The sequence below is a fragment of the Jaculus jaculus genome, chromosome 14, assembly GCF_020740685.1.
Source record: "Jaculus jaculus isolate mJacJac1 chromosome 14, mJacJac1.mat.Y.cur, whole genome shotgun sequence".
NCBI classification, from domain to species: Eukaryota; Metazoa; Chordata; class Mammalia; order Rodentia; family Dipodidae; genus Jaculus; species Jaculus jaculus.
This window is the reverse complement of record NC_059115.1, coordinates 20,776,019-20,788,843: the sequence shown is the minus strand read 5'-3', so window position 1 is coordinate 20,788,843 and position 12,825 is coordinate 20,776,019. Positions and strand designations below refer to the sequence as shown.

General features: G+C 48.2%; 1 protein-coding gene across 2 annotated transcripts in view; it reads left to right on the top strand.

Annotated features, from left to right (window-relative positions):
• Window positions 1–5,648: 5,648 nt before the first annotated feature.
• Window positions 5,649–12,825, top strand: part of Ap2a1 (adaptor related protein complex 2 subunit alpha 1) — a 42,398-nt gene continuing 35,221 nt past the window's right edge. For both annotated transcript variants that reach the window (XM_004672223.2, XM_004672222.3), the window contains exon 1: window positions 5,649–5,813. In XM_004672223.2, coding sequence (XP_004672280.1) covers window positions 5,747–5,813 — 67 coding nt within the window. In that variant the 5' untranslated portion in view covers window positions 5,649–5,746. The remainder of the gene's footprint in view (window positions 5,814–12,825) is intronic.

The following is a 12,825-nucleotide window of genomic DNA, read 5'->3' as shown; positions in this document are numbered from 1 at the left end:
GGTCTGAAAATCCCCTGGTTTGTAAGATGGAGCAGAGTGCTCAAAATGGAGTCACTTTGGCTTTCAGTCCATCACTCCCCATTGGTTTTTGGGACATGAGTCAAATCATGGACTTATCTACGGGAAAGGGATTATATTGTCCTCTAAGAATCATCAAGTTGACACTTCCTATCGGTTTCCTGATATGTTTACTAATGCGATTTAAGATACAAGGGTTTGTCATGCAAGCTAGAAGTAGTAAAGCTATGGATTCAACCAAGGCCGAGTGAGAATAAGGTTGTAAACCAGGGGGACCGGGAGAATAGAGATTCTTGAGTTCCTCTGGGGTATCTCTAATACCCTGATTCGTATAAAAGTGCATGTCTCTCCCAGTGCTGCAGTCCCCCTTTTCAGGAAAAGGAGATCTAGCCCCCGACTGTTCTGTAACACAACCTTGGCTAGGGACTCAACCTGGTCCTCCAGTCTGATGATGGTGCCTTGGTCAACCCATCAGCTAAATTCCTTGAAGTTAACATCTTAGGTGACCAATGAGGTGGTAGCTAGTGAAGTAGAACCCACTAGCCCTGCTCCTACCAAGAGGGGAATCAAGATAGGAGCTTCCCTTCTGGAATGGGAGAGTTGGGCATCCAGAGCGGAAGTACAGGCACCCTTCTCCCTCATACAGGAATACCCGAGGCATAATATGTACAAGGATGCAGAGGGCAGGTTTCTTCATTTGGAAGGCCACAGTGTTAATGTATTTCATTAAACCAAAAGTGTAAGCAAAGCAGGTGGTTTCAGGGGCCTTAAAGAATTTTTGAGATTTATCTTCCATCACATTTCCCCACTTTACAGAGGCATATTGATCAGCATAAGGAGATCCTTCAAGGTCAAAGGTAGGAGATGAAATGCATAACCCAGCCCCTTGGACATCCCCTAGCGTTAACCTGGTTGGACTCTGGTCATATTCAGAGCTATTCTCCACAATTATCACTTCTGAATGGGACCCTGAGCTATGGTGGTGTATGTTAAGGGTGACATTTTATCCCTAGTCCAATGTAGTAAGGAGGGCAGGGTTCTAGGCAGAGCCAACAATCTTTAGCCAATGAAGGATTTGATAAATTTATGAAAATATGGACATCCCTAAGGAGGGACAGTAATGGATCTGGGACTCCAGGGAATCAGGAAACAGGTTCAACTTCGGGGCAGTGAGAACTCCTGAAATTAAGGGGCCAGAATCACAGTTTGATCCTCGGGTGATATTTAAAGACTCTGGCTTGACAGTAATAGCTAAGGGTTTGGGATGTTGGGGCCTTAGTATTTGGACAAGCACTAGGTAAGGGCCAATGAGGGGATGGTAGCTTGGGTATTGGCCTCCTCTGGATAGTAAACCTAGAATCTGAGTCAGATTCTGAACAGTACAAGCAGAGTCTCCAAGTTTTTTCCCATGTTCCAGTCAGATGTGGGCAGAGAGGACTATAATTTGATGATGATTGACATTGGATTACAATTTCCTTGACTGCAGGAATTTGGAATGTTTCCTCAAGAGAGGGTCAGGAAGGGATCCCTGTGAGTCCAAGAAGCCTAGGTTTCATAGCCACGATGCACAATGATAATGTCTGGAGCCTTGACACACAGAGGGCCCAACTGCTGGGCAAGCATAATATTGGGTTGTGGTTAATAGTTTCTCTGCTTGTAGAGATCCACAGCTCCATGATATTTTTACCCTGGGTCTAAATGTTGGCAGCTCTATAATATAACAGAGGTTGGGGGTAAAGATAGGTTGACCCCATTTCTATACTCTGAATTATTTGTTCGTTTCCTATAAGGTGAAGTTCTCAAACCCATTTTTTGTGGGAGGTGAGGTTGAGGCTTCAAGCTAAAAGGGGTATGGAGAAGAGTTAACACACAGAGAAAGAACATCAGGTAACCCGTGTCTTATCTTTAGAGGATTGGTTTGAAAGTGTTGGATTGTCCATCAGTGGTCCAGTTGTCTGGGTTAGCTTGCTTCAGCTGGGAGTGATGAAACCAGGGGGCTTGTCCTGTGACTTTGACTGCTGTTGGGATAGGGTCCCTTCCGGGCTGTGTTGAGCCCCTTTGTTGTATGTTGTTTTACCCAGATAGGAATGGGTGTTGAGGGCTCTTGTCATCCTGCTGGGGCATGTCAGCTTGGATCAAATGGTGGATATCCTTCTGGACCTGCTGGATAGCCTGTAAAGACTTTTGCCAGGTGTAGTGTACAGGTCTTTAATCCCAGCACTCGGGAGACAGATGTAGGAAGTTTGCCCTGAGACTACATAGTGAATTCCAGTGACCTGGGTAAAGTGAGACCCTACCTAGAAAAAAAAAAAAAAAAAAAGGACTGTAGAGATGGCTTAGTGGTTAAGGTGGTTAAGGCATTTTCTTGCAAAGCCAAAGGACCCAGGTTTGATTCCCCAGGACCCACATAAGCTAGATACACAAGGTGGTGTATGTGTCTGGAATTTTTTTGCAGTGGCTCAATGCCCTGGCACACACATTCTCTCTCACTTCTCTCTCTCCCTTCCTCTGACTCTTTCTCTCTCTCAAGTAAATAGAAATAAAAATATTTTTAAAAAGATTATGATTTGTCATCTCAGTTATTTGATCAGACCCCACCTTAGGCAAGGTGGGGGTGGTCTGCCAAACATAATTTCATAGGGAGTAAATCCTTCATTTTAAGGAGTACATCTTACTCGAAGGAGTGCAAAGGGTAGGAGTTCTGTCCAATTAGCACTGGCTTCCAGCTTTTAATTTGGTTAAAGTTTCCTTTAGGGTTCTAGTCATCCTGCCTACCTGTCCTGAACTTTGAGGCCTATAAGCACAGTGGAGTCCAGTCTGTCTTTGTTAAGAGTCTGTCTAACAAGTTTTGATATCTGGGCCATGAAGGCCATCTCTAGAAAGGGGGGATTCTGAAGTTTCCAGTTGTACCAATCACTTGTGGAGAAGGGGACATAAACCATAAAGGGGCATCTTCTCCCAAAGTAGCCCATGGGGTGGCCTTTTTGAGAGGCAGGTGGTCCAGGGTGAATGGCTGGGGGTGTCTGGAGGAGTGAGGAGGGCTGTTAATGGGACTTGATGAACCTGGGGAAAAATTTGGGGGTCCTGACTGGTGAGCAGGCTGATGAGGTGGGGAAATGTCTTGTTTCTGCTGATTAGAATCTGGGAGGACCAGTGCTCTGGGACTTCTCAGGACATTGGTGACCAGAATGTGACTTCCCATCTGATGGCAACAGGCTTTTAACCAGGGTAGGGGGTTCATAACTAGAAATAGCCACTGGTCAATGTACGGGAATTGGCTAGGATGCCCAGGTTTCCCAGCCACCATGTTCCAGATCACCTGAACAACAGTGGAGTCTACAGAGCCTTCCTAGGGCTAATCTATGGCAAAATCTGTCCAGGCCATCTCACAGAAGGTCCGGAGTCTACCCTTGTTTAGATGAACTCCATATCCTTCCAGTGGTGTCTAAAAAGCCTCATGGAAGTCATCTAACACACAGGATAAAAGGGCTGAGGTTGTGGAGCAAGAGGAACCCATGATGGAGTTAGGGTAGACAGGTGAGGTTCTTACAAGATGGGTTGAAATAAGGGTGACAACTGAGAAGGATCACTACCAAGGAGTAAAGCCAGAAAGAAAAGCACGAGAGAAGCACGTTCAAGGGGTGCCCAGGTACAAGGGGCCAATGAAATATGACCAATAGGTAGCAGGAAGATAACTAGGGCTCCACCTATTAAGAAAACTGGAAGGCAAAACATTTGATCCTGGAGGAAAGAGAATTGCTACAGTGTCAAGACAGAGGCTAGGACAAACAAAATTAGAAGCATGGCACAAAAGGACAAACAGAAAACGGGGCACCAGACAAAACCAGACTGGTCCAGAGGAGCCAAAGGACAGCTCACCTGGGCTCCTGGGGTATGGAGTTTATGCCACGTCCTGCATTCCAAACACTCCAATAGTTCTCAGACTGCAGACTTACCTCTGGACAATTTTTAGACAGGCAACCCCAACTTGAATATTGATTGAAGTCAGTCAACCTCCCTGGGCATCTGTGGGGACAGGCTCTCTTGGGACCCTGAAACTTCCTCAAGGCCTGACTCGGAGAGGTGGTCCTGGTCTCCCTAGGCACCTCGGAGGGAGCCAAGTTCTGGGGTGGGGGCGGGGGAGGGTCTCCACAGATCCCGGACAAGCCCCCAAATGTTATGCTCAAAAGGGCACAGAGACCACCCAAGAGTCAATGTCCGAATATAGGAGTCTTTATTAGGTGGCCAGCGACTGTGCTAAGAATGGCTCCTGAGTGCCAACTTTTGAGCTTTGTAGCAATTTAAACACAAAAAACACATCCTGGTTGACGTAGTGACATACTTTTTTTTTTTTTTTTTTTTTTTTTTGCGAAGCCAGTTTACAGAAGCCAAAATATGCAAAAATTAGAACATTCAGCCCATTTGTGGTTAATAAGTTCCTAGAAATTTAACATCTGCAAGTTTCCCTAGGTCAAACTGTTATTCTGGAAATCCCTTGATTTGTAAGAAGGAGCAGAGTATACAAATTGGAGTCACCCTGTCTTTCAGTCCATCACAGGGAGTAAATAAAAGGACAACGCAGCCGGGCGTGGTGGTGCACACCTTTAATCCCAGCACTTGGGAGGCAGAGGTAGGATTGCTGTGAGTTCTTGGCAACCCTGAGATTACAATAGTGAATTCCAGGTCAGCCTGGGCTAGAGTGAGACCCTACCTCGAAAAAACAAAAAATTAAAAATAGGACAATGCATATTGAAATATGCTTGAATACAAAAATAGTAACTCCAGTTTTTCCACTTGTGAGCCTTGTGTGATAACCTCTGCTGAAGGGGGCGAACTTTGAATTGCAGCTTCTCCCCTCGTGAATTCTAGGGCTCCTGACAAGCCAAACCTCTGAGGTTCAGCTGCAGGCAACAGGGAGTGGAAAGGAAAAGTTTCCAGGTAGAGGATTTAAGATATCCCTGGTGGAGGAAAGGAGGGAGAAAGAAATCAAAGAGACGCCTGCGCACTAAATATCTCCGGCTCTCTTGCCCCGCCCAGATCCCTTTCTGCAGCAGGGAATTGCAGGAGTCGCTCCACCTATCCCAGCGCAGCTGAGTGACAACCCCTTTCTCCTTCCTTCCCTATGGGTCGTCACCCTCTGCCCGCCCCACAACCGCCCCATCGAGGGCGGAAGTAGGACAGGCCCAGCGAATCCATGGAACCTTTCTGGGCGGTCTCCACATTCATTGGTTTATTCACCCCCAAGTCCCGCCTTCTTGGGACCAATTCCCCCGCCCTCCCCCATGTCCCGCCCCTGTCTTGGAGCGGGCATTCCATCCAATCAGCGTTAGATTCGGCCGCGAAGGGGGCGGCCCTACAATAAGGATTCGAACTCCGCCTGTCTCTCGGGCAACGCCCCCCTCCCTCCCGCAGAACGGAAATAGCATCGTTTCGAGCCAATTGTAGCGGCGTGTCATTACCTCTCAGCCAATGAAAGAAAGAATGAGAGGCGAGGCCTAATCTGAGCGGCAGGTCTCTCAGCCAACGAGAGGGTGACATTTCCGGATGACAGCTCGGAGGGCGGGGAAAAGGCGGAGACTGAGCCTGCCAGCCCGCCCGCCCGCCCGCTGCTAACCCGCCCTCCCCCGGCCGGCTTGGCTCTAGGCGCTGCCCGGGGTCTTCTCGGAGCTGTCCTGCCCGCCTCCCCTGAGCCGCGTCCGGCCCGGCGGGAGCCGACGCCTTCGCCATCATGCCGGCCGTGTCCAAGGGCGATGGCATGCGAGGGCTTGCGGTGTTCATCTCGGACATCCGGAATTGTGAGCGGCGGCGGGGGCGCGGGGGAGGGGAGCGAGCGGAGTGGCGGGGTCGCGGGGCGCCGGGGAGCAGGGCCGCGGCCTGGCCCGCGCAGAGGTCGGCCCCAGGCGGTGATTGAGAGTCCAGATCCGGGCTGGAAGGCCGAGGAGAGGGGGTCGCACAGATGGACAATCGCAGTCAGGGCCTGCGTGGGTAGCAGTGGAGGGGACACGACAGGAACGGAGGAAACCTGGAGGGGCAGGCTGTCAGGGACAGGAGTGTCACAGGGACAGAGGCCAGCAGGGCACCGTGTCATCCGGAAGGCCTGCGCGGGGAGGGACGTCAGTGGCTCAGGAGATGTGTGGGAAGTGTCGAAGAGAGGGACCAGAGATGGTGAGGGGACAGAGGCCAGAGGTCATGGGAAGTGGAGGACGTTGAGATCTGCAGGGAAATGGGGGAACAGATGTAACAGATGATGAGAAGCGGGTTTCAGAGGGATCAGATATGATGGGAAGTGGGGTACAGGGCGTCAGAGATAATGGGAAGTTGGGACAGAGATGAAAGATGGGAAGTGAGGGGAAGAGATGGACCAGAGATGGGAAGTGATGTACTGAAGGACCAGAAATGGGAAGTGGGGTCATGGGAAATGGGGAGATGACAGAGGAACCCGAGGTGGAAAGTGGGACATTGTGGTGCGGGAGGCTGGTGCTCAAGGATAGTGGATCAATTGGGAGATAGAAGATATGGGCCCTTGAGGAAAGAAGTTTCAGTGGGTCGCCAACAGGAAAAGAGTTACAGTTATGGAGACTTAGGGGGAACTGGAGACTCCAGCAAGGGTATGGGAAGGAGGTGGCTTTGTAGTGTGGATATTTGTGGGGGAGCCCAGACCTGCAGGAGAGGAACAAGGCTCTGAGGGCTTTGTGGATGAGAGAGTCTGACAAGCTGGGGCCTGGGAAGCATGCGCCCTGGGTTGGGGGTGGGGTGTTAAGGGGTCAGGGAACAGCACAAGCCTAAGTATGGGTTCTTCCCTCTCTGACCCCAGTATGTGAGGACCCTAATCTCTCTCCTCTAGGAAGGGTTGTAGTGATATGGGAGGGTCTGGCAGCTGACTCCTGGGAGCAGCTATTGGTGGCCAGAGCTGCCTAGAGCCTTCAGAGGTTCCATTGGCAGACATGGGGTCAGCCAGACATGGCTTTGTGTTTAAGACTGCCACTCCATCAGCATGTGACCTTGAGCAAGGAACTTTACTTCTCAGATCCCTCATCTACAGGAAGGACTGTTGATGGCACCTTCCTGAAGGGGGCTGGGATGACAGAGGAGCCTTTGGTGTGGTCCAGAGAGCTTGTTGGCATAGGGTGAGATCTGAGGAGTGAGTCTTCAAGAATCCACACCTTACTTTAGAATTTAGTAGTTATAGCCGGGCATGGTGCCACACGCCTTTTATCCCAGCACTGGGGAGGCAGAGGTAGGAGGATCCTCATGAATTTGAGGCCACCCTGAGACTACATAGTGAATTCTAGGTCAGCCTGGAGTAGAGTGAGATCCTACCTCGAAAAATAAAAAAAAAAAAAAAAAAGAATTTAGTACTTATGGGAGGATCTCACATAGTAGACATTCAACTAGGTGGGTAATTGATGCCCTTCCTATGAGGAGGGAACACAGCAATGAGTGACTATGGACTGGGCAGGGGCAGCTGGTAAAAGTAGGCATGCTTTGTCTCTGATAAGTTTAAGTGATGTGACCTTCTTCAATTCATTTACTTCTGTGGAGCTCAGTGTTCTGTAACACACAGGTTTGTTCATTCATTCTATTGCTCACATGTGTCAGGCTCTGTCCTAGGTTCTGGGGTTACAACTGTAAAGAATTTCTGATCTTACTGGGTGTGGTGGCACACACCTTTAATCCCAGCACACAGGAAGTAGAGGAAGGAGGATTGCTGTGAGTTCTAGGCCAGTTTGAGACTTGAGTGCATTCCAGGTCAGCCTGAGCTAGAGTGAGGCCCTATCTTGGGGGAAAAAAAGAGGGAATTCCTGGTCTTGGGGCTGAGAATGTACTTGTGGTGAGCACTTGTCTTGGGGGTGTGGCTCAGTGGTAGAGTGCCTGCATAGAATTTACCAGTTGAGAGGCTGTAGAAGTATGGCTTAGCAGTAGTGCATGTGCAAGGCCCTGGTTCCCATCCCAAGCACCATAAAAAAAAAAAAGCAGCAAAATCCATGTTCTTTGGAGCTTCCATTCCCTGAGGAAGATAGAAAGTAAACAGAGAAGGCAATCCGGGCTGAGGCTACAAAGAAAAAGAAAAGGAGAGTAGGACCAGGACTGAGAAAGCGCCCAGGGCACTAGAGGTCTCATGGTAGTTGTGACATCTGAGTGGAAATGAACAAAATAAACCATCTGGGGGAGGCAGGCAGACAGGATGTTCAAAGGTCCAGAAGTTGTATTGGTCTTGTTGTGTGTTCACACAGGAGGGAGGGAGTGGGAGAGCTGTGTGGGGCCTCCTCTGCTCACAATCACCCCAAGTCGTTAGCTCACCACAGAAAGGCCCTCATTGGTCTAGAGAAATGGCTTAGCAGTTAAGGTGTTTGCCTGCAAAGCCAAAGGATCCCAGTTCGATTCTCCAGGACCCACATAAACCAGATGTACAAGGGGGCACGTGCATCTGGAATTCGTTTGCAGTGGCTGGAGGCCCTGAAGTGTCCGTTCTCTCTCTCTCTCTGCCTCTTTTTCTCTCTCAAATAAATAAAATACTTTTAAAAAAAGGAAAAAAATAAATTAAAAAAAATGCCAGCCATGCCACACGCCTTTAATCCCAGCACTCAGGAGGCAGAGGTAGGAGGATTACCATGAGTTCAAGACCAGTCTGAGACTCCATACTGAATGCCAGGTTCGCAATGGGCTAGAGTGAGACCCTACCTTGAAAACAACAACAACAACAACAACAAAATAATAATAAATACAGAAAAAAAAACTAAAATGATTCTTCTGGCTGTTGCGAGAACACACATGAGAAGTCAGTAGGGACCCAAATCAAATCTCACAGACCTCTGGGTGCAAGAGTTGGCTAGATGGGGATGAGAGGGGACTAAGAAATTGTTGGCGAGCTGGAGCAATGGCTCAGTGGGTAAAGTGCCCACCACCAAAGCCTAGCAGACCTAAGTCAGATCTCCAGCACCTACATAAATGCCCTACATACATGCATGGTGAAATACACCTAATTGTAGCACTGGGGAGGTAGAGACAAGAGGATTCCTTGGGTTCACTGGCTAGCTAGACTAGCCAAATCATTGAGCTCTAGGCCAATGAGTGACCCTGTCCCAAAAAACCAAGTGGAGGCTGGAGAGATGGCTTAACTGTTAAGGCGATTTCCAGCAAGGTCAAGGGACCCAGGTTTGATTCCCCAAGACACACATAAAACTGGATGCACAGTGTCTCATGTGCCTGGAGTTTGTTTGCAGTGGCTAGAGACCCTGGCATGCCCATTCTGTCTCTGCCTCTTTCTCTCTCAAATAAATTATTAAATTTTTTTTTTATAAAGGTGGAGAACAGTTGAGGAAGACCCTCAATATTGGCCTCTGTCCTCCACGCACAAGTATACCTACTCACATGCACACACATGTATGTTAAAAAAAATAAAATGGGGCTGGAGAGATGGCTTAGCAGTTAAGGCGTTTGCCTGTAAAGCCAAAGAACCCAGGTTTGATTCCCTAGGACCCACGTAAGCTAGGTGTACAAGGTGGCACATGCATCTGGAGTTCATTTGTAGCAGCTGAAGGCCCTGGTACACCCATTCTCTCTCTTTCTGTGTCTGTCTCTCTCAAATAAATAAAATAATTTTTTAAAAAAGTGGTCAGAAGCTGGGCATGGTAGTGCATGCCTTTAATCTGAGCACTTGGGAGGAGAGGTAGGAGGCTTGCCCTGAGTTTGAGGCCAGCCAGAGACTACATAGTGAATTCCAGGTCAGTCTGGGCTAGAATGAAATCCTACCATGACAAAAAAAAAAAAAAAAGTCAGAAGCTAAGCACTGGATTTACACACCTGTCATCCTACTTTGTAATCCAAGGCAAAAGGGTTGAAAGTTTCAGGCTATCCTAGGCTGGGTAAGAGCAAGACCTGTCCTAAACAAAACAAAACAAACAAACAAAAGAAAACATGTGGTCAGGCTTGGAATCCATTGTGAAGGAGCTGATGGGGTTTACAGTAGGAAAGAGAAAATGGATAGGGGTCACTGTGGGACCTCAGAGTGCAGCTAGGAGACAGAGTCAAGGGCCCTGGGACTGGTTTGGCCCAGGTTTTGGCTGGAACATCGAGGTAGCTCTCGTCCTTTTCTCAGCAAGTGTTGAGCAGCTGGTGTGCTTCAAGCCTGTGACAGCACTAGGGACACAGTGGCAAACCGGACAGATGTGTTCACATTCTGTGGAGCAGCCATCCCCTTAGGGAAAAGGTGCTACGTGCAGCTCACAGCTGTCCTCACAGACATGCACCAGTGTTTGTGATGGGACACAGGATAGACGAGAAAGGAAGCAGAGCTACGTCTGGTGTCATCCCAGCTACCTGGGAAGCTGAAGGCAGGAGGATAAACAAGTCTGAGACCAGCCTGGCTTACAGAGTGAATTGCAGGTCAGCCTATGAGACTGAGGCTCTTCTTCAATTAAAAAACAAAAACAGCCGGGCGTGGTGGCTCATGCCTTTAATCCCAGCACTTGGGAGGCAGAGGTAGGAGGATCGCCGTGAGTTCGAGGCCACCCTGAGACTCCATAGTGAATTCCAGGTCAGCCTGGGATAGAGTGAAACCTTACCTCGAAAAACCAAAAAAAAAAAAAAAAAACAAAAACAAAAGGGCTGCCGATCATGTTGGTGCACGCCTTTAATCCCAGCACTCTGGAGGCAAAGGTAGGAGGATCACCATGAGTTTGAGGCCACCCTGAGACCACATAATAAATTCCAGGTCAGCCTGGACTAGAGTGAAACTCTCCCTCAAAAAAGAAAGACAGAAGGAAAGAAGGGAGGGAGGGAAAAAGAGAAGGGAAGGAAAGGAAAGAAAATAAACAGACTGGAGAGATGGCTCAGTGGTCAAAGGCACTTGCTTGCAGGGCCTGATGGCCCAGGTTTGGTTCCCTAGTACTCATGTAAAGCCAGATGCACAAAGAGCACATGTATCTAGAATTGATTTGCAGATCCATTCTGTCTATGTCTCTTCTCTCTATTGCTGTGTTTGCAAATAAATTTTAAAAAATATTAAAAAATAAAAGAGAGAGTGAGAGCCGGGGGCATGACTCAGTGGTAGAATCCACAGTGAGAGGCTAAGGGTATGACTCAGCAGTTAAGAACCTGCCTGATATCCACAGTGAGGGACTGGAGATGTGGTTTAGCAGTTGGAGCCCTTACCTAGCATATACATCATACCCTGGGTTCAGTCTTTAGCACCCCCCCCCGCAACTATGTCTGTCTGTCTGAATAGCTGAGTGTGGTGGTACATACATGTCATCCCAGCATTCAGGAGGCTGAGACAGGATGATCTTGAGTTCAAGGCCAGCCTGGGGTACTTTGTGATACCCTATCTCAAGTTAAACAAGCCAGGGTTGGTGAAATGGCTCAGAGGTTAAGAGCACTTGAAGATAGAGAATGAGGGCCTCTAAGGCTGGAGACTACTGAGTTCGATTACTCAGAATCTATACATATTTTTTAATATGTTTGTTTATTTGAGAGAGATAATGGGCATGCCAGGACTTCTTGTAGCCACTGCAAACAAACTCCAGATGTATGTGCCGTTCTGTACATCTCTTTAAGTAGGTACTGGGGAGTCAGATCTGGGTTGTTAGTCTTTGCAGGCAAGTACCTTAACTGTTGAGTCCCCTCACCCCATTACCTATATTAAAAAAAAAAAGGATGGAGAGATGGCTTAGTGGTTAAGGCACTTGCCTGTGAAGCCTAAGAACTCATGTTTGAATCTCCAGGTCCCACATAAGCCAGGCATGTAGTGATGCAAACACACGATGTTGCACATGCGCATAACGGGGCACATGTCTGAAATTCGTTCATCTCTTTCTTTGTCTCTCTCTCTGCCTCTTTCTTTCTCTCTATCAAAAAAAAAAAAAAAAAGCAGGGGGTGGGGAGCCAGGCATGGTGGTGCATGCCTTTAATCCCAGCACTCGGAAAGCAGAGGAAGGAAGATCAGGGTGAGTTTGAGGCCACCCTGAGACTACATAGTGAATTCTGGGTCAGTTTGATCTAGAATGAGACCCTACCTTGAAAAACAAAAACAAAAACAAAAAGCTGGGTGTGCCATGCCCATCTGTAACCCAGGCATACAGAATCATCGGGGCTCTTTAAAGAACAGCAGCTTCAGGTTGAAGGAGAGACCCCATCTCAAAAACAAAAAACAAAAAACAAAACAAAACAGATAAGCCATAGGAGGAAGACATTCCACATGCGCCTCTGCCCCCCACCCGACATGTGCATGGAGCATGTGCATCTGCACACATGTGCATGCACCACACATTACACAAAAGCAAAAAAAAAAATTTTTTTTTAAGGAATAAAATACTGCCACATTGATGGACCTTGATGGCATTTTATCAAGTGAAGGAAGCCAGACCCAAAAGGGCTCATGTATGATTCCATGAGGATGGAATGTCCAGAAGAAACTGGCCACGGAGGCCAGAAGCCAGCTGCTGATTGTCCAGAGTCAGGACTGTGGGAAGGGGGAATGATGGCTTGTGAATATAGGCTTTCCATGTGGGGTGAACAAAATGTTTGGGGTTGGGCTGGAGAGGTGGCTCAACAGTTAAGGCACCTACATGCAAAGCCTAAAAACCCTGGTTCAGTTCCCTAGTATCCACATAAAGCCACATGCACAAAGTGGCACATGCATCAGAGTTCATTTGCAGTGGCTGGAGACCCCAGCCTCCCTGTTCTCTCTGTCTGTCTTCTATCTCTGCTTGCAAATAAGTAAATAAAATATTTTGAAAAATGTTCTGGGATTGTTTGGCTATTGCTGATCCCCATGCTATGACAATTTAAAGGGGTGACAGGCTGAAG